Source organism: Mus caroli, unplaced genomic scaffold (genome assembly GCF_978045245.1).
Source record: "Mus caroli unplaced genomic scaffold, Mus_caroli_1 scaffold_10, whole genome shotgun sequence".
Taxonomy (NCBI): Eukaryota; Metazoa; Chordata; class Mammalia; order Rodentia; family Muridae; genus Mus; species Mus caroli.
Genome location: NW_028227265.1, coordinates 9977306 through 10003270, shown reverse-complemented (window position 1 = coordinate 10003270; position 25965 = coordinate 9977306). Strand labels below are relative to the sequence as shown.

General features: G+C 53.8%; 1 protein-coding gene across 1 annotated transcript; it reads left to right on the top strand.

Moving 5' to 3' along the window:
- The first annotated feature begins 668 nt into the window (after positions 1 to 668).
- Necab2 (N-terminal EF-hand calcium binding protein 2) lies at positions 669 to 25965 on the top strand. The gene is made up of 13 exons (XM_021170366.2): positions 669 to 878; positions 3714 to 3738; positions 5721 to 5829; positions 7818 to 7843; positions 7976 to 8073; positions 16043 to 16179; positions 18428 to 18546; positions 18675 to 18754; positions 21062 to 21115; positions 21592 to 21704; positions 24257 to 24334; positions 25072 to 25163; positions 25490 to 25965. Exons 1-13 carry the CDS (start codon positions 669 to 671, stop codon positions 25516 to 25518), a joined length of 1170 nt encoding a protein of 389 aa, XP_021026025.1. The 3' UTR covers positions 25519 to 25965.

The following is a 25965-nucleotide window of genomic DNA, read 5'->3' as shown; positions in this document are numbered from 1 at the left end:
GGCTAGACTCCAGGGAGTCTGGGTCAGGAATGAGGCTTCCAGAAGCCTGATGCAGCTCTGTCCACTCTGTCCCCTGGTCTGCCCATTTGAGTCTCACCTCCCGCCTCAGGGCCTTTGAGCAGGCTGGTGTCCAGTCCCGGGACCCCTATTCAGGTGTCTTGAGTCTGAGTCACTTGCACAAGTCTGCGTCTTGCTCTACCTTCAGGGCAACTAGCGCCCGCGGGTGGAGGAGGGGAGGAAGGGACTCGGGGAGAATCGTCCGGCAGAGGGCGCTCGGGGCTCACCGGACACCAGTACCACAGGGGGGAGGGGACCGGGGGGTCAGCGAGACCCTGGCGGGGACGGGGGCACAATCCCGGGGCCCCCACCCTCCTCCACACCCGCCCTAAGTCCTGCGTGAACGAAACCATCCCCCTCGGGGGCCGTGCCAGGGTCCGGTCGCTAGGCCCCGCGTCCCCGCGGGCAGTCCCCTGCCTCCGCTCTTGGCCGGCGGGGTGGGGGTGGCGGGCGCGGAGCACGTGGCTCGGGGTCCGGGTAGCCCCCCCACCCCCGGCACTGGCGGTCCCCGCGGTGTCCGGGCCGCGGGGCCGGCGGCGGGAGCGGCGCGCGCGGGCGGGCGCGGGCAGGGGGCGCGCGGGGGCGCGGCCGGGCGGGGGTCGGCGGGCGAGATGTGCGAGCGGGCGGCGCGCCTGTGCAGGGCCGGCGCGCACAGGCTGCTCCGGGAGCCGCCGCCGCAGGGCCGCGCGCTGGGCGGGCTGCTGCGCTGGGTGGGCGCCAGGATGGGGGAACCCCGCGCACCGCTCGTCCCCGACATCCCCTCCGCAGACCCCGGCCCCGGGCCCGCCGCATCGCGAGGGGGCACAGCCGTCATCCTGGACGTGAGTACGCGCGGGACCCTCCGCCCAGGGCGGCTGGTTGCCAGTCCGCACCCGGGACCTAAGGACCCTCTCCACCATTCTCTCCCTACCCGTTCCCGCATCCCCGCATCCTATTGCCGAGACCCTCCTTGGCGCCGGGACCCCGAGCGCAAGCCCCAACTCTCACTGCCGCTGAGACGCCTGTCCCCCAACCCAGACCTCACGGTCCTCTCCATTCCTCTCTCCACTTTACCTCATCTCCACATCCCATAGCTGGGACCTCTTCTTCCCGCAGGGACACCCCCGTCCAAGCCCCCAACTCCACCTGGACCGTATTACCCTCACTTCCATCCTCTTCTTCCGCTTCCTTGCATCCCCATATCTCATAGCCTGGGACCCTCCTCCGCGTGGGGATCTCCAGAGCGAGCCCTCCCACCACCCCATCGCGGCTGAGGCTTGGGTCCGCACCCACCGCGGACCCTCTCCTCAGTCGCCCCCCTCCACGTTCCCGTTTCCACTAATTACATAGCACGGACCCACCCTACTCCCCTTCCATCGCGGCTGGGGCGCCGGTCCCCACTGGAGCCGCAAGACCCTCTACATCTCCTCCTTCACATTCCCGCATCCCCGCATCCGATAGGATAGCCCAGTCCCGGAGAACCACCGCTATTCCCCTCTTCAGGTCCTAACCAAACCATCACTTGAGTCCCTACGATAGGGACAAGAACTAGGCACTGCTAGCACCCTCTTCTCTATCCTGGATTCTTCCCTGCACTGATACTTCTCTGAGACCAGCCCCACACACAGCTCCGAACCACCACTGCTCTCTTCTCTGTGGATGTAGATGAGCCCCCGTGCTGTGCCGCTTTGCGAGTGAAGCCCCTTCCCCACCTCCTCTCTTTCCATAAAATCAGAATCATTGCCTGGACCTAGGCGTCCTCACCCTCCAGCTCCACCCTGAGCAGCTGTCCTCCTTCACTGTCTTCCTGTTCTTTTCTCCTCACTCTTGGACCCCAGACTCACTCCTCATCCCACCTCGTGCCTCATGCACCACACCGCTCTCCCCACCCCAGCCCCGCAGAGTGGGGTGGCATATAGGCAGGAAAGGGTTGGTGGTCCGTGGAGGGGCTTCTGGGGGATGGGACTGGTCCCGGGGGGGGTGCCTGTACATGTTATGGGGTTCTGAGAGAATCGGGGTATTTTTGAGTGTGTGCATGAGTTCATGTGTGTGTGTGTGTGTGTGTGTGTGCACGCGCCCGCGCGTGCAAGTGGGTGCCACATACCCCTACAAGTGCCAGGGGACTGGAAACCCTATTCCCCACTTGGCTTCCCTTGCTAGATCTAAGAACCTGTGGGTGTGTCTGAGCAGGAGGGCTTTGGAAATGGGTGTTCTGGTGCCTCTGGGAACAAGCAAGAGATGCCTGTACACACATACCACACAGAGGAGGTGTGCACACACAGAGATATGCACACACAGGGCAGGAGGATCCAGAGTCCAGAGTAGAGGTGGCCACTTGCCCTCTTTCAGGGAAGCCTTGTTCAGCCCCTTGCCCTCCACACGTGGTGCTGACTGAGCCTCTTTCTTCCCCTGTGAGGTGGGATACGGAGTAGAAGGAAAGTGTCACTCATGCTGGCTCCGGGAGCCAATTTACCTGATGTCATATGGGCCACATCAACCTAGTCATTTCGACACCTAGGTTTCTTGAGGGCCAAGGGGTCCCCAGAGAGCGCACAGCTCCCTTGCCCTGTTTCTGTGGGCTGCAGGTGAGCAGAGTCACCTGTCTTTTGACTCACGGAGACTTGAGGAGTGGCGCGTCTTGTCTGGCTTGGCAGATCCCTGACAGACCTCCCTGAGTCTAGGAAAACTAAGGGAGTTGGAGGGCCTGGGCATGCTATAGGCTGACTTCTCCTTCTGGATAAGGGAGCCAATTCCTCCAGGGCCCTGAACCGTCTCAGACCTTACAGTACTGGGACATCAACACCACACAGAGTTGGTTAAAAGACAATACTGATTCAGTGGGTTCGGGGTTGGACATCAATTCCCTTTTCTATGAGTTGGGGAGGTCTTAGCAGACACCTTGGTTAGTCAGGAGCTGCTGGTCCACCTACCTGGGGTATGGCCTGGACAGAGCAGCTTTTGGAAGCTTTTGTGTGCAATTATTAGAACAGCCTCTTGGCCCTGGGCACCCAGCACCCACCATCAACTGACCTTAAGGGATTCAAATGTCAGCAGAGCAGGAAGTGACTTTGTCTCAAACTGCGGGTCCCAGGTTAGGACTGCTCCCCAATCCCATCTGCCAGTTGCAACCAGAACATCCCTGCCTGCCCTCTCTCCCCATCCCATAAATGACGCCATACTTCTTGTGGGCTGATCTTGTCACCAGGTTTTAAGATCACCACCTTCAGAAGGAACCCAGGCAAGCCAGAGCAAGGGGAGGTGGGTCCTGAAAAAACAGTAGGAAGGCGTGGAGCTCTCGTGGGCCTCTCTGAGCATGGCTGGGTGCAGCTGTGTGCTCAGTGATGGGAGAGTCTAGAGGGATGAGTGTGCACACACCTGCAGAGATGCGTGTGGGTGTGCGTGAGTGTGTAGCACGAATGTGTGTGTCTGTCAGCAGCCGTGGGCAGGCTGGCAGCGCAGTGGGAAGAGGGATTGATAGCTTGTGAAGGATGGGGAGGGCCTCTGCCTGCTGCAGTCTCTCCATGCTGCGTCCCAGCCTCGAAGTCTCCCAGGGGAGTTTGGGCTTCCAAGTCTCACCCAAGCTGCTCCTGGGAGAGGGCTCTCAGCTGGGTCACGAGGCTGCTCAGGGCACCTGCCCAGGCTCATCTCAGGACTGACTCCAGCCCTCCTCTCTCCAGATTTTCCGCCGCGCGGATAAAAACGGTGAGTTCCTTCCAGGTGCTCCACTGCCCACACTCTCCCTGTCCCGATGCTTCATGGGAAAGAGCTAGGGGTGGGGACAGGGACAACTATGGTCCTGAAGATGAAGAGCACAAGAAGTCCAGAGGTCAAGTCCTATTGCTGTTCTGGGCCTCAGTTTCCCCTTCTGTAAGCTGAAGTGGTAACAGCTGTCCTGTGCTGCTCTGAGCTTTGGGGCAAGGTAAAGAGATGTATGTGAGTGACCTACGACATTTCAAAAGAGAACCAGAGAGTAGCATGTTCGTCCAGGAAGGAAGTATTGACGAGGCCTCCACCTGTCACCTGCCCTAAGGCCCTTCCCAAGTGGGCTTCAATTCAAGGTGGCTCCAGCCTTGTCCAGCTCCTATGTCCTTCCTAGGAGCTGTTGTTAACTGTCCCATGTGGTGGTGGGGTGGGGTGGGGTGGAGTTCTTTAGGTTATGAAAAGGCAGAGGAACAGGCCTGGGTTAGGATCATTGCAGAGGAGTGTTGCCCTCTTTGGGCCTGTCCCAGATGATATGCATCTTCCCAGGCCTTGCAGTGAAGAATCACCTGCAGAGTCCACACACAACACAGGGATGTAGGGAAATCAAACAGTACCGAAGATGTGGTAGCACTGTGCAGAGCCCGCACTACCCAGGGAAAGAGGCCTGGCCCCTGCCCCCAACACAAGTTACAGGAGTGTCAACTTCAGCTTGCAGGGAGCTTTAGACTGCACCCTCCTGACCCCCACCACTCCCACAGGTTGAAGTGTTTGGACTTGTCTTCTCAGTGAGGTCACTATGCCCAAAGCAAAAGAGGGCCTCTGCCAATGTATTCAGGATGCCTTCCATCATGAGAACAAGGCTGTGTGTCTCTGGGAGGCTCTCATGATAAAGACTAGCTTGGACATGGTGGGCACGAGGTAGCCCGAGGGAAGGCTAGTATGAGAGTCCTGACTGGCCCCCCTGGGTATCGCTGGAAGACTGGCATAGACGTTTAGCAGAGGGTGAGGATCAGTCAGCCTCCCCTTTCCGGGATGTGAGACTCACAGGCTCTTGCTATTCGAAAGGTCATTGCGGCAGGCTGGGCTTCTGCTCATTAGTAGCACCACCTGCAAACAGCCCTGCTTGGGTCATCGGCAGAAGTGATGAAGCTACAGGATAACTTGTCTTCTCTTAATTGGACCAGAGGCCAAGTGGAGGATATTTTTTCCTCTTAATAGCTCATCTGTGCTCATTAGGCCTGTGGCTAGCACCCAAAGTAAATGTCAGCAGGCTTGTGATCAGAGAATCTGCAAGCCCCGTCTTCCAGCTCCCTGTTCTCTCTGGGTACGGAGGACACTGGAGTACCACCCATGAGAAGCAGGTGGAAGCAGTCAAGAGGGAAACTGGGCCTGGTGTTGGCACACCCCATGCTGTGCCCGGGACAGACATGACTAATCAATTACAGCACACGTGCGTTGAGCCTAGCGCTGACCTCAGCTTTTCCATGCAGCCCAGCTACTTCACGAAAGATGGAGCCACCCAAAGGGTGGGGGACTGTGCTGGCACCTACCGTGTGGCACAAAGTCCTGCTCTAGGTTAGGTTGAAGGTCTGAGTTCAAACTGCTGTTGCCTTGAGGAAGGATGCAATAGAGGGACTATGCTCAGACTATCCCAGAGCCTGGGATATGGGGCCGGGGTTGAGCGTGACCCCTATAGGCTGGTGGTGTCAGGTTACGCATGTTACTTAAATAGTGTCTGTGTCAGATGACTGAGGGAAGAGCAGAAGGGGTGAGTGCCTGGTAGAGGGCACGAAGGTGTTTGCTCCCCAGAAACCAGCTTCCATTTTCGCCGATGGTTTGGGATTACCGGTGGGGAGGCCTCAGGCTGACCACAGGGAGTTTGTCAGCTGAATCAGTGGTGGTGGGGATAGGCTGTGGGCTACCACTGTGTGCTCTTCTCTCGGAGACAAACAGCCACTTGCTTCCTTGCCTGTCCATTGCAGATGACGGGAAACTGTCCCTGGAGGAATTTCAACTCTTCTTCGCAGATGGCGTCCTTAATGAAAAGGAGCTGGAGGGCCTCTTCCATACCATCGATTCAGACAACACCAAGTGAGCCCGGGCTACCGTGGGGCACCGTGGGGCACCGTGGGGGGGATGTATAGGTTCCTCCCATCTCCACAATGCCAAGGTCCTGTTTAAGGGCAAGAGGCCTGGAACTCCCCTGACCCAGTAATCCAAACATCAGACCTGTTTGGCCCTCACTGCCAAGCTGTGTGCCAAGCTGTGTGTGTGTGTGCGCGCGCGCGTCTGTACGCGTGTGTGTGACTGCCACAGAGTTTGTCCTATGTGCTACCAAGGGGTAAGAGACCCTGGACCTGCTGTAGTATACACAGGACTGATGGGAACTTGGCCATGACCCTGCCTGCTCTCTCTCCGTTCTGTTCTAATCCCAGTACTACCCCAGGATCTACATTCTAAGATCCTGTTCCTGTGAACCACCATCCCAAACCACCCCTGGAATGCGTATAAAATCCCAACTCTATCCTGAACCTCACTTCTGACTTTGAAGCCAACTGAATTGTCTTCTACAATTCACTCATGACCTGGACCCCGTAGCACAGTCTCACAGGGCACCTGGCCTCCAAAGCCAGCATGGGTGTGCACTGTCCTTTATCTGATGCTCCTGAATTCAGCCTAGATGGGCAACAGCCACCTGGTCACCTTCCTCTGCCCCACTAAGGTGCGGAGGACTAATGTTTCTAGGGTGCTAGGGCAGGTTGGATTACTTGGGGGGCCCAGAGACTAGTGGTGGTGTGGGTACACGGTTGCTACCAGGCCAGTTTGCTGTTTGCGTAGAAAGCGGTAGCACAGAGCTGAGGCTGGAGACCTGACAGGGTATGATTTTCTGGGCATGCCACCACGTAGGAGTGACTTTGGTTCTCACAGTAGATCAGGGGACACTGTCTCCAGGACGCATGAGGTCTCAGCTTCTCTGCAGCCTCCTGGGAACACACTGAGTCACACATTCTTGGGATGCAGAGGCAGGTGCATCGCTGAGTTCAAGGCCAGCCTGAGTGAGTTGCAGGACACAGAGAAACCCTGTCTAAAAAAACAAAAACAAAAACAAAAAACAGAGGCTGTGCTGGAGGATGGGGTAGGAGACTTACTTTAGGGGAGGTCACAATTCTGAAAACATTCTGGATTCTTGCCTCCAATATTCCCCGAAGTAGAAACTACGGATGTTCATCAGCCCCTTGAGTTGCTAAGCCTTTCTGACCCAGACAACTCACTCATCAGAAGCAACATTCCGGGCTGTCTGAGGAATTCCAAGGCAGTCACTGCCACCGGCCTTGGAGTCTACAGAAAACTTTTACCCAGACGTATGCTGTTGAACATAGGATCTACCACAGCCAGCCCTGGGCCGGAGGAGAGGCTAAGCCCAGAAAGGAGGCATCAGACCCCACCCAGACCCTGCCTGGTCTCTCTGCTGCAGTATCTGGTGTTGATGCCTTTATACACATCCCCCAACCCCCAGCAAGGACCAACCCCTTCTCTGCTTTGGTCTAAGGAGTGAAGTTCAGGGCTATGATGGAGGCTGACCCAGCGCTCCAAGAGTCTCAGGAGGGGAAGGGGTATTGTTTTGACAAGCTGCGATAGTCACAGCCCACCCTGCGGCCCTTTCCCCTCTCCTAGGCTCAGCCCCTGACTAGTTCCATCCACTCATAATATGGCCCACGAGCTCTGAGAGAGAGAGAAACACACCACCAGATATGGTGGCATAAGTCTGTGACCACAACACTCAAGACACTGAGGCAGGAGGATCATGAGAGTTCTAGGTCGGCCTGAATTACATAATATAACTTTGTCTCCAAATAAGGAAAGAAAACAGAACAGGAGGCAGGCAGGTAGCTTACCCTCCATCTTCTACCTTCTAGAAAGTGGGGCTCACATCAGTGTCTAGGATGGGGGAAGGGCAGCAAGCACTTTCTGCACAGAGGGTCAGAAACAGCAAGCAATTTAAGGACGGCTAACTCCCTCTCCCTCTTTCTTTCTCTCTCTCTCTCCTTTATTCCCTCCCTCCTTCCCTCCCTTTATAGCCACGTGGACACCAAGGAACTGTGTGGTAGGTACCTGAATCAATGGCAGCCAGAGGAGGGCACAGCAGTATGGGCCTAGGTTGGGGCCTGGTGGGAGGGCCCAAGGGAGAGGGGTGGAGTCCTCTGTGACCCCTGACCTTTGCAATCTCCTTCCCCAGATTACTTTGTGGAACACATGGGAGACTATGAAGATGTCCTGGCCTCCCTGGAGACTTTGAACCACTCAGTCCTGAAGGCCATGGGCTACACTAAGAAGGTCAGTGGGTGTGGGTAGTGCCTTCGGGAAACTAAGATCTGAGTGCTAGTTTATTCTAGATCTTTCTGATCATTGCTGTTCAAGGGTGTCTGGATTTGTGGCGGCAAATGTTGACCGAGGGCTCACTGAGGAGCGGAGATAAGCCACGTACTTAGAGGAGCACCTTGGTGGATAGCCCTATCCTGTAGGCTGTGCATCAGAGTGTGAGGGCCTTTCTCAGGGTCAAGGGTGGTCCTGGAGTGGAAGTCTTGTGAAGCAGGAGTCCCCAAGGGGTTGGCTGCTTAAGGTACAGTGCAGACCTAGGGATCTGAAAGCAGGGACTGCAGGTTTATCTATCTGAACTTGACCCAGGAGTGCAAAGATGTCTCCTAAGCAGCTGACCCATATGCAGTAGAACACTTAGCTGGTCTGGTCAGGGACCAGGTTGAAGGACTGTAGTCTCACTCTCATTGTCTGTGAAGCCAGAGCATCCATATTCCAGGCCTTGAAGGAACTGAAGGAAGTGGGTCCTCTGAGCTGCTGAGTGCAGGACTGCATAGGTCAATACCAGCTCCCTCAGCTTCTCACACGTGGCCTGTGCCATGCCCTGCCCACAGCTGGCTGGAGGGCCCCTTCTTGCCATGTACCCAAACGTTGCTGAGTCTGAACCCCCCTACACACACAAAGACACACACAGACACAAACACACACACAGAGATTCATAGACACACAAACACACAGATACCCACACAGACATAGACACACAGAGACACATACACACAGAGAGACACATACACACACAGACACACAGACACAGACACACAGATACACACACAAATACACAGATACAGACATATACAGACACACATACACACACAGACACACATACATAGACACACAGATACACACACAAATACACAGATACAGACATATACAGACACACATACACACACAGACACAGACACACATACATAGACACACAGATACACACACAAATACACAGATACAGACATATACAGACACACATACACACACAGACACAGACACACATACATAGACACACAGATACACACACAAATACACAGATACAGACATATACAGACACACATACACACACAGACACAGACACACATACATAGACACACATACACACACACACGCACACACACACTGACATTCTGGCATTGTGCTTGCTGTTTGCAATTATTTTAAGACCCTGCAAGAGCTCCTCTTGAAGATTGTCATCGTGGCAATTTTGCTGACAGCCCCAGTGTCCGTGGTGGCTTAAGCATTAGCAGGGTGTTCCAGGCAAGGGTGTCAGCCTGCTCAGCTGCGGCTGGCTGCGACAGGGAGGGGAGGGGAAGATGGATTTTGTAGCAAGAGCTCCTTGGCCTCTCCCTCCCGCCTAGGAGCTGCTCTGTTGCTGTAAGGCTTGTAATGAGGCACTGGGCTCTCCTTACAGTGCTCCACCTACTCTTTGATCATGGCTCTCAGGATCAGAACCTCACCCTCCATGAGGGAGAGAGAGGAGCTGAACTCCCAGGAGGATCTGCCCAGCCTTAGCTGTGGTGCCACTAGGACCTTGCACATGTGGCCTTGGGTGGCCTCGGGTGACCTCAGGTGGTCACCGTGGTCCTGGGTGACTCGGGAACACCCTTGCAGGGCCTGACAACAGTCACTGAGTATTTTTCTCCTTCTCAGGTATCTCCTAGCTGGCCTGTTTGTAGAAAGGCAGCCTGCTGCTGATCTTTGATGCTTTCTTTGCACGATGACTAGTTTTTGTGTCGACTTGACATAAGCGAGGGTCATCCGAGTTGATCTCAGCTGAGAAGATTTCCCCCAACAGATTGGCCTGTGGTGTTTTCTTGATTGATGGTGGATAGGAGAAAGCCCAGCTTACTTTGTGGGGTGTGATCCCTGGGCTGGTAGTCTTAGATGCTGTAAGAAAGCTGGCTTGGGGTGCAAGCCAGTAAGTGGCATTTCTCCATGGCCGCTGTGTCAGCTCCTGCCTTGGGTTTCTGCCCTGTCTTCTGTCAGTGGACAGTAATGTGGGAGTATAAGCTGAAAGAAACCCTTTCTTCCCCAAGTTGCTTTTGGTCACAGGGTTTCTGCACAGCCCAAGACACCCTAACTAAGGCGCCTTCCCGTCTCTGGTGGTTACTGAATTCTGTCACCTTGATTTCTGTTGTAGTAGCCTGGGTCATGGTTAGCTGGGTTAGCCTCCTGCATGGGGGCTAGCCTTGGCTCCTTCAGTGTCTGTGGTACATGTGACATGCTCCCCAGAAACTAACGCACTACAATGACGCCAAGCCCCGGCCTTTCAAGTACATCTCTCCAGCATCTTTTCACTAATTGCAATATTAATGCCAGCTCTTATTTTAGAACCCTCTTCAGTTCAGCCTGTACAAGGAGGGGGGGGGGAATGTTGTTTTCTTCCTCTTTGTTCTGTCTTGGGCGATGGTGAGGAAGCTGCTCAGATGCCTGTGGGTTTTTTTTTGTTTTTTTTTTTTTTTTGTGGTCTGATGACTTTGCCTCAGCCATCGATGGGTGGATTCTATTTTTAGATTCTCTCATATTGAACAGTCCACGCTCCGTAATGCACTCGCATCAGAGCGTCATCCTTCATCATCCCGCACTCGGCTCTGTCTCCCAGAGTGCCTTCTCTCTGCGTTGGGAGTTGGGTGGGACAACCGCCGGGGGAGCAGGTCATATGGCCGGACATCTTCTGCATGATTCACCGTCCCTGGCACATATAGAAGTGGGGTTTTTTTTTTCCTATTAAAAAAACAAAGAACTCTCTTTGTAGACCAGGCTGGCCTCAAACTCAGAGATCCACCTGCTTCTAACTCTTGAGTGCTGAGATCAAAGTCTCTTGCTATCACGCCTGGCCCTTCCTTCTTTTCTTTCATGTTGTTTGTTGGCCTGGGATCTTACTGTGTAGACCAGGCTGGCCTCTAACTTACCATCCTTCTGCCTCAGCTTCTTCAGTCCTGGAATGTGAGCATCTGACACTTTCAACTATTTTTAACAGTTTTGTCTATTTTGATTAGCTGTTTCTCATACCAGCCCCATACACTTATTTAATATGTGTTATGTTTTTTTAATTTATCCATGCTTCGTCTTATAATTCCTGTCCTCCGTTGGCTTGGGTTCATGGTCATGACTGGTCTTTTTTCCTTCATGTGAATGGAGTGCTTTGGTAAATTTGAAATTTTGAAATACAAACCATTGACCTTTGGTATGTTCACAGCCACCACAGATGCCACCATGCAGTATCTTTGTCCCCAGCATTTTCTGACCCATCTCTTGCCTTCACTGCATAGTGATAAAGACGGGTGACCAGTAAGCCTCCTCCCCCATCCTGTCTTGTGTGGACCCATCTTTTGGCCACCTGACACTTTCTCACAGGAGCCTAAGAGGGACATTTGGAGACTATGGGAGACCAGACCTGAAAATAGACGTTGTGTTTCTGTTGGGAAATGCATGCAGCTGAAATGCACTCTCTAAAAAGGACAAAGCCAGTCTCTTCTGCACATTAGAATGACATCTCTGCGATGTTGCAGCTGGCTTTAGAGAAGTCAAAAAACTGTCCCTGTGTGTGTATGTGACCATGTGCAAGTATGTGTGCACATGCGTGCATTCATGCTTATGTGCACGTGTGTGTGTGTGTGTGTGTGTGTGTGTGTGTGTTGCTTCTCTCTTTCTACAACCATGGGTCCGAGGCATTGAATTCAGGGTGTCAGTATTGGCTGCAAGCGCCTTTGCCTGCTGAGCCAGCTTGCTGGCCCTTTTCCCTGTTTATGATTTCCTAACGCACCTTTCTCGTGGAACAGCGGAAAGCTAACTTTTCACACTAAATGGTATCTCGTCATTTAATTATTGTTTTTCTCTGAATATTTTTATCTATTTTGTTTGATGCACTTAGAGTTTTATTGTGTTTTCTTTTATTATACGAAATCATAGGAATTCAGTAAAACAAAGTTCAGAATACAAACTATGGAGTGCCAGGTTCGGTCACAGTTCACCCAGAACCTTGAGGACGAAGTAGGTTTTGGTGGATGATACTGGAAACTTTTTTTTTTTTTCCGAGACAGGGTTTCTCTGTGTAGCCCTGGCTGTCCTGGCACTCACTTTGTAGACCAGGCTGGCCTCGAACTCAGAAATCCGCCTGCCTCTGCCTCCCGAGTGCTGTCTCTGTAATTTTTAAAAAAGATTTATTTATTTTATTTTATGTATATGAGTACACTGTAGCTGTACAGATGGATGTGAGCCTTCATGTGGTTGTTGGGAATTGAAATTTTAGGACCTCTGCTCTTCCTGGTGGGCCCCACTCACTTCGGTCAGCTCTAGTCAACTCTGTTCGCTCAGTCCCTGCTCGCTCCAGCCCAAAGATTTATTTATTATTATACACAAGTACACTGTTGCTGTCTTCAGACACATCAGAAGAGGGCATCAGATCTCATTACAGGTGGTTTTGAGCCACCATGTGGTTGCTGAGATTTGAACTCAGGACCTTCGGAAGAGCAGTCAGTGCTCTTACCCACTGAGCCATCTAGTCACACACCCCCACCCCGTGATTTTTAAGAGTGTTGATTTATTTATTTTTTTATTTTTCTTTTCAGGCAGGGTCTTATCACAAACCCCTAAGTGGCCTTGAACTCGCAGAGATCCACCTGCCTTTGCTCCTGGGTACCAGGATTATTGATGTGTCTCAGTCAGGGTTTCTGTTGCTATGATGAAATACCATGACCAAAGAAAGGCACGTTGGAGAGGAAAGGGTTCACTTGGCTTACATTTCCACATCACTGTTCATTACTGAAGGAAGTCAGGACAGGAACTCAAGCAGGTAACAAGTGTTCTTGCTGTTCTTCCAGAGGTCCCGAGTTCAGTTCCCTGCTCATAACCCCTTTGAACGCCTGCTTCCTCTTCTGGCTTCCCAAGGGCACCTGCAGACACATAAAAATACATCTTAAAAAGAATACAAACAAGTCGGATGTAGTGATACAAATGTGCCATTTCTAGCTACTCCCCAGGCTGAGGCAGGAGGATTGTTAGGAGTTTCATGCCAGCCAGAGACACAGACTCAAAAAAAAAAAAAAAAAAAAAAAAAAGAGAGAGAGAGAAAAGAAAAGAAAAGAATATGAAGAGTTGAAACCTCTTGATACTCAGCTGGCCCGCTTTATGTGACAGCTGGGTCCCTGTCCCCAAGGTTAGCAAGGCTCATGACGGCCCCCGCTCCAGCCCCAAAGGATGTAATAACAGCCTGGCCGCACACGGAGTCCTCAGCCTCCTTATCTCTTGCCGTGTTTTCTCATTTAAGCTCTGTCGTCCTGGCAGTATTGCAGCTGGCCCTGTCTGCCTGATTGAGGGTGATTGCAGAACCTTCTGCTCCGGCTTCTCTCTGCAAAGCCTTTGCTGCTCTGATGGGGCGCGCCCCGGCTGCCTCTTGTTTAATCAGCTCCAGAATGGTGCCTGCACCCGGGGGGACTGTGGATGCCTTTCTTCGTAATGAATGTTCCGTCTCGGCTGATGGCTCTTGTTCTTCCTCAGCTCCGGTCTTTCTTCACCTCTTTCACGCTCTTCTTTTTGACTGTCTGCTCTGCTTCGTTGATTATGGCTTAGAAGATAAAAAAAAAAATCTTCATTTTTATTTTATTCAGTGGCTTCTGAAGCCGGGAGTGGTGACATACACGCTTACTCTCAGCATTTGGGTGGCAGAGGCCACCCAAAGTGGGTCTTTGTAAGTTCATGGCCAGTATGGTTTGCATAGCAAGAGTAAGTAGGCTAGCCTGGACTGCACAGTGAGACCCTGTCTCAAAACACAGACACACAAGCACGCGTACTCACACACACACACACACACACACACACACACACACAGACAGAGGAAACATCTCTGGAAACATCCTCACTCCTGTTCTTAGGCCATTAAAACATGTCCTGTTCACCTTGGGAATTCTGAGACGGGAAGATAGAATCTCAGCAGTTTATTGATTTAATCTGGCCATCGAGATGGCTCGGCTGGTCATGAAGCTTACAGCCAAACCTAAGGCTCTGATCTGAGTTCAATCCCCAGGACCCGCGTGGTGAAGGGAGAGACCCACAGGGTGTCCTCTGACCACCATACATGCATCATGGCACAAGCACACACACACACATGCACATGTAATAAATAAATAAATCTAAGTGAACTGTTAGTGGCTAATAGGTTTCCTTCTTCACCCCTGAAGCCACTGCTCACCTACAGCTCCCCGCTTAGGGGATGTTTCCCTGTGGCTCAAGCATGGCGTTAGGGGAGAGTCTCAATGGCTGTCTGTAGAGCCATCTGGCAAATCTGAGTGTCCTACAAGGCTCTGGGTGGCTCCTGCGAATGGCTTTGCCACGGGGCGTGCAGAACAGCCCTCCGGACCGTCCCGCTGAGGAGCTGCTCTCTCTTGACTCTTGGTGGGGGAGGAAAGGGTAATGCCCCCAAAAGGTGGCCTGTGTTTGGAATTCACATTTATTGTATTTAGCCAGGCCCGCGTCGGTTTGTTGTGAACATACCTCCCACTCCTGTCCTGCCCAGAGCCTGCCTTTCTCCTGTGGGTTTAGGGTTTTGGTGATGGTGGTGGTGGTGGAGGTGGTGATGGTGGTTTTGGCTATGTTCTGTCACCATGCTCATCAGGCGGCCATGGGTAGCCAGATTCTTAGAAAGGCAGCTAGAAGGCGCTTGTACTTCGGGATAGGATGTCTTCTCCACTGTACCCACAGTGGCCCGGAGCCAAGCCTCAGGACAGAATGTCCACCTTTGTGTACCCTCACTGTGCCGCCCCCACGCCTTGTTCCTCAGGCTCTCTGTCTCCCTGCATGTTGCCCAATGTGTAATTATTGCTAATTAATTCCCAGTCAGAGTGATGGATAGTTTCATTTGCTTTCCTTGGGAGCCTCTCTTTGCCAGGGACTGGGCAGCGTTCCAGCATGCAGAGGGAGGGGCGGCTCCAGAGGGAGAAGTCTCCGCCACTGAGTCCCAGCACCTCTCCCCAGTGCTGGTTACCTCTGTACTCCGTTGATGCTAAGAGGTCAAGCTTCTCCCACCTCTGCAACCTTCTGCAGAGGCAGGAATCACAGCAAGGGATGTCAGTGCCGGTCTTGCCAGGAGAGGCTCGGCCATGCACCAAATGCCAGAGCCTGCAGGAGAACCCCTTGCCATCCTCTCTCCAGAGCTCATTCCTCACCATGTGCGCCTGCCCACCTCTCTGCTTTGTCCCCCACTCCTGAGCACAGGCTTTGGGGGATTGCCTGAGGAGCCATTTAGCCCTCTTGCGGACATAATTCTCTTCAGTTAGTTGTCTGATTGGCAGCGTGAAGACTCGGGGAGCACAAAGAATTTTTCTTGTAGAAGAAAGAAGGGAGCAGAGGCCATCTCTCCTGGTGCTCTCTGTCTACTGTAGCAACCAAAACACCATCATCCGTGATTGATGGTGTCATTACCAGCTCCCTTACCATCATCAACATCGCCATTACCATCATCATAATCAATAATATCGTCGGCATCACCATTTATTAACATCATCACCTCTACCCCCCCCCCATTAAAATTGTCATCACCAACATCTCTTTTGCTATCTTTACCATTGGCAACCTTATCATCACCATCACCACCACCACCACCACATCACCATCACCAGCATCTCCATTGCCGTCTTCACCATCATTGGTCCACCAACACCAGTGTCACTATTATTATTGCTCTCACACTGCTACCTCCTTTATGCCCAGTATACTCTCTGGTCATCAAGGGGTAAGATGTAAGATAGTACCACTGCTCTCTGGACTTGCAGAGATGATCCAAATGAAACAAAAAGAGTTCCACCTTTGGCCTCTGGAGATGGGGACCTTGCTTGGTATACCCTGCAGCTTCCGGGATGCAGGAGAAAGTTCAGAGCCCCACCGTGCAAACTGAGAGCCATTTGAGCCCACTCACATCCCAGTTCTCTCCCGATGCCCCCAGGTGTATGAAGGTGGGAGCAATGTGGACCAGTTTGTGACCCGCTTCCTCCTGAAGGAGACAGCCAATCAGATCCAGTCGCTGCTCAGCTCTGTGGAAAGTGCTGTAGAAGCCATCGAAGAACAGACCAGCCAGATCCGGTTTGTCCGTGGGGCATGTTGGGGTACTCACGGCAGCCTGACTCTTTGTGCCCCTCAGATCTGGGTACCTTTCCGTGTGCTCCCCCAGTTTCTCCAACTGCAATCTGAGGACAAACTTGGGACCTAGCACCCGAGTCAAGGGGCTTATGTGGGACAGGATGTGCTTAGGAGAATGTCTGGTATGGGACATGCACTCCTGAGGCCCGCAGATCTTACCATAGTTCTTGTTCTCACACAACAATGCCCAGCTGCCTGGGTTAGTTCCTCGTACTGGAAACCAGTTTGGGAAGTGGGATCTGGCTGCAGGTTGGGAACACAAGGCCACATGTCAAAAGTGAAGTATCTGAGGGAAGTGTCTTTTTGTCAGAAACCCTGTGGGTCTCCAAGGGTTCCCTTGTTACCTGGAGATCTGGGGAGGGGGAGGGAACTCTTGAAGGTAGGGCTGGACCAAACTAATACTAAAGGAGGCTCTATGGAGAGGGATGGATGGAGTTCACGGTGTTGCTCTTTTGGTCTCCAGGTACGCTGGCAAGCACCCAGATGTTCCTCATGGACACGGTGGGTGCTCTGTGCCTGGTATCTGGACAGGGACACTTTAGTCTTTCTAGCTAAGAAGGGCTTGCTCAACTTTGAGCGCCCTCTTCCCCTCCCGTCCCTATAGCTAGCTGAGCACACTCCTGTCTGTTCAGAGCAGTGAAGGAGAAACGGGACCCATACACAGGTGGGCAGGTGCCTGGAAGCCCAGACCTGTGGCCTTGGCTTTCTCTGTGTGCAACTCCAGTGTGCCTGGCAGAGTCACAGTATAACCAGGATGTTCTTTTTGCTATGGAGGTAGGGTTTGAGGGGGTGAAATTTGGCCAGTGAGGACCTCCACCCACTGTGAGGGTGCTCTTAACGACATTGCCAAATATATTTGCGCTCAGCACCTGGCAGTACAGTTCATGACTCTGCGTATGTGGGTAGCCTTGTGATCCCGAGTCCCCAGTGTCGAACAGCCACCGTTCTGGAAACAGACAGCTTTCCCTTTATTAATTTATTCTTATCTATCATCTTCATCAAACTCGCCCTTTTTCTCCTGCTGCAGACAGATAGCAGCCTTGGGCAATTTTCCTGACTGCCTTCCTACCCTGTGTGGTTCCACTCACTTGTCCCCACTGGGAGGAGATAACCCTGGGGTGTCAGTGGAAGGAGTGGGTGATGTGTCTTGATGGAAAACCAGCTCCACGCCCACAGACATCTCACGCTGGCCCACATATCAACACTTTTGGCTCCAGGCCCCGAGTTTCCCAGGGCTACCCTGTGTCACCGCCCTGGAACAACCCCCAAGGGTGCTGTGTTCCAGGAAGAGCTTTTATGCAGACCCTGCTGCTTAAGGGGCCTCCCACGCAACCCTTCATGGTCTGAGGGACACTGAATTGGTTGCTGGTTTGTACAGACTTTGTGATTGACAGCTCAAAGCTTCCACTAGCCTTGTCTCACTGAGGGAGCTGAGCAGAGAAAGATTTGTTAAGTTTTCAGGGGTCACAGAAGACAGATTTCAAAAAAAGGGACTTAAGGGTTCAGAGGCAATGTGTGGGGGTGTCAGCCACACACTCTGTTGACTGGTAAGTCTTAGTTTTGCAAGGCCCCCTTTGTGCCTAAGGAACTGGCTGCTCACCCTGCAGTTTTGGAGACCCTGTTGGGTGCCAGTCACTGCACTAGGAGTGCAGCATGCCTGTTGAGTCGTGTGCACGGAGGAAGGATACACGAGCAAGAGGAGCTGAGTCTGGCTCGGGCCAGGCTCCATTTTTTTTTTTCTTGCTGCCTTGTTTAGGTGTGTGTGGGGGCGGGGGGGGGTGTCTCACTGACACAAAACCAGGTCTTCTATCCACAGCACAGTGGCCTCTATAGAGATAGGAAGGGAGGAAGATGCATAGTGTCTCCTCAGCATGGGCTCAGCCTGTTCTGGCCGGAAGTTATGAACTATGAGGTCTGCCAGATAGACGCCTGGCCTAGCTTTACCTCCGCCATAGAAATGAGCCTGTGGGGCACAGGCGCCTGGGCTCTAGAGTCTGGCATGATGGTTTTTTTCCTCCTCGGAGAAAATGAAGACCCCTCTGCCCATCCCGCAGACTCGGGGCCCACAGGGCAGTCCGGGCACATTTCAGGACATGGTCAGTGCTTTTGTAAGTGCCCGGTGAAGGCAGTTGAGGTAGTCGTGGTCCCACAGGTGCCCTCATCAAACCCGTTTCTCCTCCATGCAATGCAGACAGGACCACTGCAAACCCAGCCATGCCGTCAACGAGAGCCGCTCCGGAGGCCCCACTCCTCCCTACATCCCCAACCACAAGCTTGTGGCCCCGGAGCCGATGAAGAGCCTGCCTGTGGGTGAGAGAGCACCGGTGGGCACTGCCCTCCAAGGGGGTCCGAGTAATCTGCCCTGGGGCCTAGACTGGGGCTGGGGCTCTGCCCCCTCGGGACGGCCCCGCCCACCGCCAGGGTCTCTTTTTTCTCAGCCACGGGGGAGCCAAAGGAGGATGGGCTGGAGGGCCAGATAAGCCGGTTGGCAGAGCTGATTGGAAGACTGGAGAGCAAGGTAGGCCCGCCCCACCCCATCTCACCTTTCTCCCAGCCCTACCCACTTTAGAGCTTGCTGGGAAGCTGAGCCGCCCTGGTGGGTTGTGGGCTGTAGAGAGGCAGACAGAGGGGCCACTGTCTGTGGGAGGGCAGGCAGCAGAGAGTGACCCAGGCACAGAGAGTAACCCCGGGGGTCTGTGCTATGGATGTTGCCAAGAACACTGGCTCCAAGACCGAAGGCAAAAAGCAGGTGCAAGAGGGAACCAGGGACGATGGTCCAGGGCAGGTTCCAAACTGGAAACTACTGACGACTTAATATAGTGCTGGAGTATGGAGCAGACCAGCCTTTACAGAGACGTTTCTACGGACAGTATGTGACCCACAGTACTCTCAAAGGGGCTTGCAGATGAGTAGGCTCAAGGGTGCCTCTGTTAGAGCTGCGTTTCTGCTATTTGGTTTTGAGTTCGTGGCTTGCCCTCTTTAAGCCTGAACGTCCTGCTCTGGTGACAGTTGTTCCTCACCAAAGGCACCGGTGGCTCAGGTTAGAGCCTGCTGTACGGGTTAGCATCTAACATTAGCCCCGTTAGCATTGTTAGTCATCCTTTACCAAATTCACCACACATGTGCGCGCAGGACTCCCCCGCACCTGCCTACACCCAGCGACAGGTGTGTCAGAGCCCCGAGATTCAGGTAACACTTCTTCAGCTTTTCTGTATTTTTTTGGCAATGAGCTCTGGTACTTAGTGGGGCTTGGGTGTTCATTCTGAGCTACGGATGGGAGGGAGCCATGGGCCTTCTCAGTGGAAAGGCAGTCTGATGGGAGGAGAGGCAATCCAGTCCATAAATGTGTTGCCAGTTGCAGGGCTGTGGCTGAAGCGAGGGTCACCCCTCCCACACCTCTTTTAAGCCTCCTGCCCCGGGTGAGAGCAGCGCGGTGGGGACCTTGTGCCCGGTTGTCATAACAACTCAGTGGGGGCCCCAGGAGGGAGGCGCTTTGAAGCTTATTTTTAGCACCCCGGTCGCCCTAACAACGAAGCTTGCTGGTAACCAGGAGCACCTAGGCGTCCTGGAGATGGGACGGGATCCTCCGAGGTCTCTGATTGGCCTAAGCACAAGCACGGGCCAATTCAAACCTGCTCTTGGCTCCGCCCCCATGTGGCCAAGCACCGCCTCCAACTGTGCCTGGAGGGCGGTGGGCTTATCCTGGGTGCTGCTGGGCTCTCTCTCCATCTGACTGTGGAGAGGCCAAAGGGTCCCTGATGGGGCTCCAGCCTTCCAGTAGCCGCCCGAGTGCCTGTTAAGTGAGAGAAACAAACCTAAACCTGCAAACACATCTTGTCCAATGGGCGCTTTCTTGAGATGTGTGGACAAGAAGTCAGTCACGGCCGGGGATGCGATTCAGGGAGTAGGCCCTTGTTCAATCATTTGAGAACCATCGGCCCATCTGCAGCTGCTTTTTTAAACAGTGGATGTGCCTCTTGCTTGCTTACACGCGTGCCGGTTGGGAGGGTAAACAGGCACCGGGACTGTGGTTCTTGGGAGACCCACACTGAAGGAAGAATGGATTTTTTCAGTTGGCGAAGGGACATGGTTTAAACCCAGACCAGACTCTACTGCTTAGCCCTCTTGAGGAACCTTTGGGGCCCGGGGTTCTGGGCTCTGATGTAATGATTGAATATCACTGTGTGCTCGGGCACCAGGTACTGGTGACCCGCAGAGCTGGCATGGCTTCTGCGTTCCCAAAGCACAATCAGGCAGCAGCTGGCCAGGGAGGCTGGGAAATAGGATGTAAGTGGAAAATTTTCAGTTCAGGGCTTTGGGGGAGGCAGCGTGCAGGCCACCCTGTGTATACCATGGGTTTATGGGGAACCCAAGGTCACTGCTAGGGGTGAAGTACACACATTAGGGGGTCTTAGGGCTCTTATCAAATCATGGCTAAAACACTGTCCCAATTTGGGGGACCCCGGGGTGCCTGTTATTAAGATTTCATGGCTCCAGCCACATTTGCCAAGTTTATTTGGGCCCATCTTGGTCTCTGAACCTTCCAGTACTTCAGAGGCCTGGACCATAAGGAACTCTCTGCCATTTCCTTGGCTCACTGGTTCTAGGGTCCCCTCTGAGACCTCTCTATACCTGGGAACTAAGTAGCCTGTCCACTAGGCCTGGCCCTGGGAACCCTGCTTCCAGCCTGGGAGATCTCAGAACCCATGGCACACCAGGGCAGGGACTGTAACTCTCCAGGTGTGTGGTACCCCATACCCTGAGTGTGGTCTTGGGAGCCTTTCTGGAGGTAGCCTCCATCCTATGCATCACCGTCTTGTTCCAGACCCTCTCGTTTGACCTGCAACAGCGCCTCTCGGATGAAGAAGGCACCAACATGGTGAGACCCTCTCCACCCCTCTCCTCTGACCTGTTCCTCTAGCTCTCTGAGGTGGTGACTCCATGTCTCTGCCCACCTCTCTGCCCACCCCTCCCCGAGGAGCATGGTTAGCTGAGACTCTGATAAAAAAGCATCAGACCTGGCTCTGAGTAAGCGTCTGGCCCATCTGACCCCTTCAGTCATCAGGCGGTGCATTTGCCAGAAAAGCGGCCTATTGGTCCCTGGCTGTGCCTCTTGGTGGGGCTCCCTGCAGCCTTCTTACTTACTGCCCTCTTTGTGGGGACCCCACAGGGACTTGACCCATTTGGGCCTGTCACCTTTAGCTGATTGATTTTCACAACTAAGACTAAAAAGTGTAGTGGGTTTATTTTATTGTGACCCCTCCGAAGCGAGGCGTAGGCTGCCGGGGTTGAAATGATGCCCACGTGGCTGGGGAAGGCCCTGGCATGCATGTTTACGTCCACTGTGGCTCACAGCACCTGCAGCTGGTCCGGCAGGAAATGGCCGTGTGCCCTGAGCAGCTGAGTGAGTTCTTGGATTCCCTGAGACAGTACCTCCGGAGCACGGCTGAAGAAAAGAACTGCTTCCAGTAAGTAAAGCGCTTACTGCACTGGGGGGGGAGGCGGGGGGGGGGGGGAGGGAGGCCAAGGTCTCTGGCTGGCAGGGGGCAGGTGGGGGGAGTGGCAGAGCCAGCCCTTCCCTAGGGGATGAATATGGCAGGGAACCCTAGAAAGTGGGGCTCAGCTCCATGCCAGCTGTAGGAGGTGGTGGGTGAGTTCACCCCCAGGCCTGGGCTTCCTCAGCAAGCAGTTTGTTAGGAAGGGTAAACAGAACGATGTGCTGGCTGAGGCCACCCTGGTTCGCACTCCACTCACCCAGTGTGACCACTGTTATAGAACACAGAGCCTGACTCAAGTCAGTACCCGCTTGACTGAGGAGAGAAGTTCTCTACAGCCTCCAGGAGGGGTGTCTTCTAGACCGTAGGTCGCTTGCCATTACCACTCCTGACCTGTTACCCTGCGCAGCTCAGCAAGGCAGATCAGGGGACTGTGGGCACCAGTGAGGGGTCTGTACATTGTCAATATCAAGAAAGGGTGACAGTGGTTTGACTGGACAGAGGAATAGGTGAAAGGCCTAAGGAGGGCTGCCACAGGGTGTGCATTGAAATGGTGTCATTGGGAGCCAGGTCTGTCCTGTCTTCTCTGTGAAAATAGATTGAGAAATAGTGGGGTTATAGGGAGAAGCCACACGCTCAGGCCAGGTGGTTTGACTGACAATGGGGGCAAAGATAAAGATTTTGTTTTAATGTATATGAGCGCTCTATCTGTATGTACACTTGCATGCCAGAAGAGGGCATCAGACCCCATTATAGATGATTGTGAGCCACCTTGTGGTTGCTGGGAGTTGAACTCAGGACCTTTAGAAGAGCAGCCAGTGCTCTTAACCACTGAGCTATCTCTCCAGCCCGCAATGATGGTTCTTAAAGGAAGAGAGGGAAGGGGAACTACACCCTGTACCCCAGGCACCCCTGTTTCCTCACCTGGGCCTTCCTCGTTGCCCCTCCTCCCAGTCCTTCTTGAAGGATGGGACCCTGGGATATACCAGCGCACAAGGCTTCCTCCTATTGTGTCCTCCAATACCCACACCTGCCCTGCCGTGCCACCATCAGCGGGGCAAAGGCAGTCACCAGGCTGGCAGTGATCGTCCTGTGGGAGCCACACTCTTATGGACCCAACTGTTCATGGTAGCCTTTGCTGTGCCTAGAGAGAGAGACCAGAGCAGGCACCTGCACGGGCTGGCATAGACTGAGGCTGGCAACCTGGCACCCCATCCACTCATGAACCCCGAGCTCTGCATGTGATTCTAGGCTGGTGCATAACAAACCAATGATGGAGCAGCAGTAGGGTTCCCTCACAGCCTTCTCCCTAAAGAGAGTCCCTCCTTGCACTTCAGCCACATGTGAGAAAGAAAGGCATCCAGGGGCCGGGAGGAGCTGGTGGGGACAGGGACTCCACCAGAACCCACATGGTCACACCACTGCTACATCCTGGGTCACTCAAGTGACACGCCTGGGATTCTGGGAGAGTACCTCTTTTTAGTTCCGGTCTGGGCTTCCTAGGGTTGTCTTAAGAGCAAAAGGCAGGAAAGAGACTAAGGCACAGGCTGTGTGCTTTGGTTTAAAAACCCACGTATTTTGTATGCATACATCCCTGTGTGTGTAGGTCAGAGGTCAATGGGGGGCGGGGGGAGGGTTCCTGAGATGAATGTCCAGCTTGTGTGTGTACCAGGGGTTAGGGTGTGTGGTCTGTCTTAGTTAGGGTTGCTGCTGTTGGGATGAAATCCCATAACCAACAGCAACTTGAGAAGGAAAGAGTTTCTCTCACTTGCACCTCAGATCCCTGTTCATCATGAAAGGCAGTCGGAGCAGGAACGTGGAGGCAGGCGCTGGTGTTAAGGCTAGGAAGGGTGCTGCTTACTGGCTTGCTCCCCCAGGGCTTGCTCAGCCTGCCTTCTTATAGAACTCAGGACCACCAGCCGGGGGATGACAGGGCCCTCCCCCATCAATCACTGATTAAGAAAACGCCCTGCAGGCAAGCATACTGCCTTCTGGAAGCATTTTCTTATTTGAGGCTCCCTCCTTTCAGGTGACTCAGGCTTATGTGAAGCTGGCATAAAACCTAGCCAGCACAAGGGCAGAGGAAACTTCAGGAGTTGGTTCTCTCCTCCGCTATGTAGGTCCTGGGAATCAAACTCAAGCTATCAGGCTAGGCTTCAAGCTCCTTTACCTGCTGAGCCATATTCCTGGCCCCAGCATTGTTTTCAAGACAGGATCTCCAGTTTTGTTCACATGGATCCTCGGGGGTTGAACTTAGGTCTCAGTCACGTTCTACTGAGCACCTATCTCCCCACCCCTCAAAACCAGGCGTTTTAAACGCATCTTTTAAAACCCTGTTCTCGTTGTGGACCATGGTGCCAAGCCAGGTGGCCCGGATGCTCCCGGAGGCTTGGAGTCATGGTGGTCTCTGATGTCTCCAGCTACCATTGCCCCGTGGAGGACTAGTGGGAAGAGAGGCTAAGGGGGCTGTGACATACGATAGGCAGTCACAGCCGGACACACATGTGCATGTCACTTCCACACAGTGTTGCCGCGGTGAGGATGGCAGATGGCCTAACCTTCGTCATCTACGAGTTCTGGGAGACAGAGGAGGAGTGGAAGAGGTTGGTGCAGCCCTGTCCCTACCCCATGCCAGCAGGTGGGGCTGACTGCCTCTAGGCTCCTGTTTCTTGACCTAAGGAAAGGGTGGGGAGGACAGTGAAGAGCCCAGCTTCCTGGTCAGCTTGGGCCTTTCATACAGTAGCAGCCAGGTTCTGAGACACTGAGACCCCTGACCCAGGCTCACCATATGGCACTGTATATGTAAGTCTCTGCTCTAAGGACTGACTCAGTTTCCCCACAGCCTCCCTGCCTGTGTCATCAGGCACTGGGTCCTGGAGCCTTGCTGTCGGTAAAGCTGCTAAGCGTCCTGGGCCTGGCCACAGGCTGCTTTAGAGCACCACAGCCCAGGCACCCCACTGGCCTCCCCAGATGGAGCCACAGTACTGCAGAGGTTTCTAGTTTCCCATGTACAACCTAACACACAAGGACAGAGGGTGTCACTTCTGCCCCTGTTCTTCCCTGCAGTGAACACTCAGGGCCTTGGGACTAAGAACCCAGGTACTTCGGGACAAAATGAGCATAGAGGCTCCTACAGTGCTGTCCCCTGCTGCTGCAGCTGATCAGGACGGGAAAGATCAGGGCTAGAGGTCTAACCCTGTTCCCGTAGGCAGGCTAGAGGCAAAGGCTTCTCACAAGGTCACAGCCTCTCTCCCAGGACAGAGCAGGACTAGACCTGGGCCCACACCCAAAGCTCCCCTCATCCCCACCTCCTGGACTAACCCGTGCTCCCGGCTTGCAGGCACCTGCAGAGCCCTGTGTGCAAGGCCTTCCGACACGTCAAGGTTGACACGCTGAGCCAGCCTGAAGCACTCTCCCAGATCTCCGTGCCAGGTAGAGGGCCTGGGGACAAACCGCATGAGAATGGGGCCACACCAACCTCAGAGAAAGGCTTCCCAGGCCTACAGGGACTTCTTGCTCCTATCAGGAATCCCAGTCCAGATGCAAGCTCCCGACCCAAGGCTTGGTGTGTAGACAGGGACACATGGGGGCTCACCCGAAAAGCTCACCGCAGACCTCCCTACGGGGCCTGAGGGAGGAGCCTGGGGTCACAGAGCCTGGCCTGGAGTACTCTGCTCAAGGCTTCTCTGTCCACAGCCATCCCAGCCTTCATCCCCATAAACCCAACCACTGACCACTATTCTCTCTCCTGCTTACAGCTGCCTGGTGCACCTCCGGCCGAGACTGACCCCTCCCTGTTAAGAAGCCCTACTCTCGTGCCCTGCCCCTTCTTGTAAAGGGCAACACCCCTTTTCTAGAGACTTTGGTAAACTGCTGTCTTTTCAATATACTCATCAAAGGACTGGTACTTCCCCCTGCTGTGTGGCACAGAGGCGGCCCATCCCCTGGTATTCCTCACACCTGACTCAACCTGGCAGAGGAGGTCAAGGTTAGTAGGGATGGCTTCCCGGGCCAACCTTCCATCCACAGCTTCCCGCCTCTGGCGTCCCCGACTCTGAATAGCTGAGGCCCAGCAGGGCCCACCTCCGATGGACAGGCCTGTTCCTCTACTTACGTCCTCTGTGATGGCCCGCTACCTAGTAGGAGCTGTGATCCTGTAGTATCCAACTTAGGCTTGGGGAGAGCCCAGGTCCCCAGCGTCACGCTAGGCCCACAGCCACCAAATAAAGTCTGG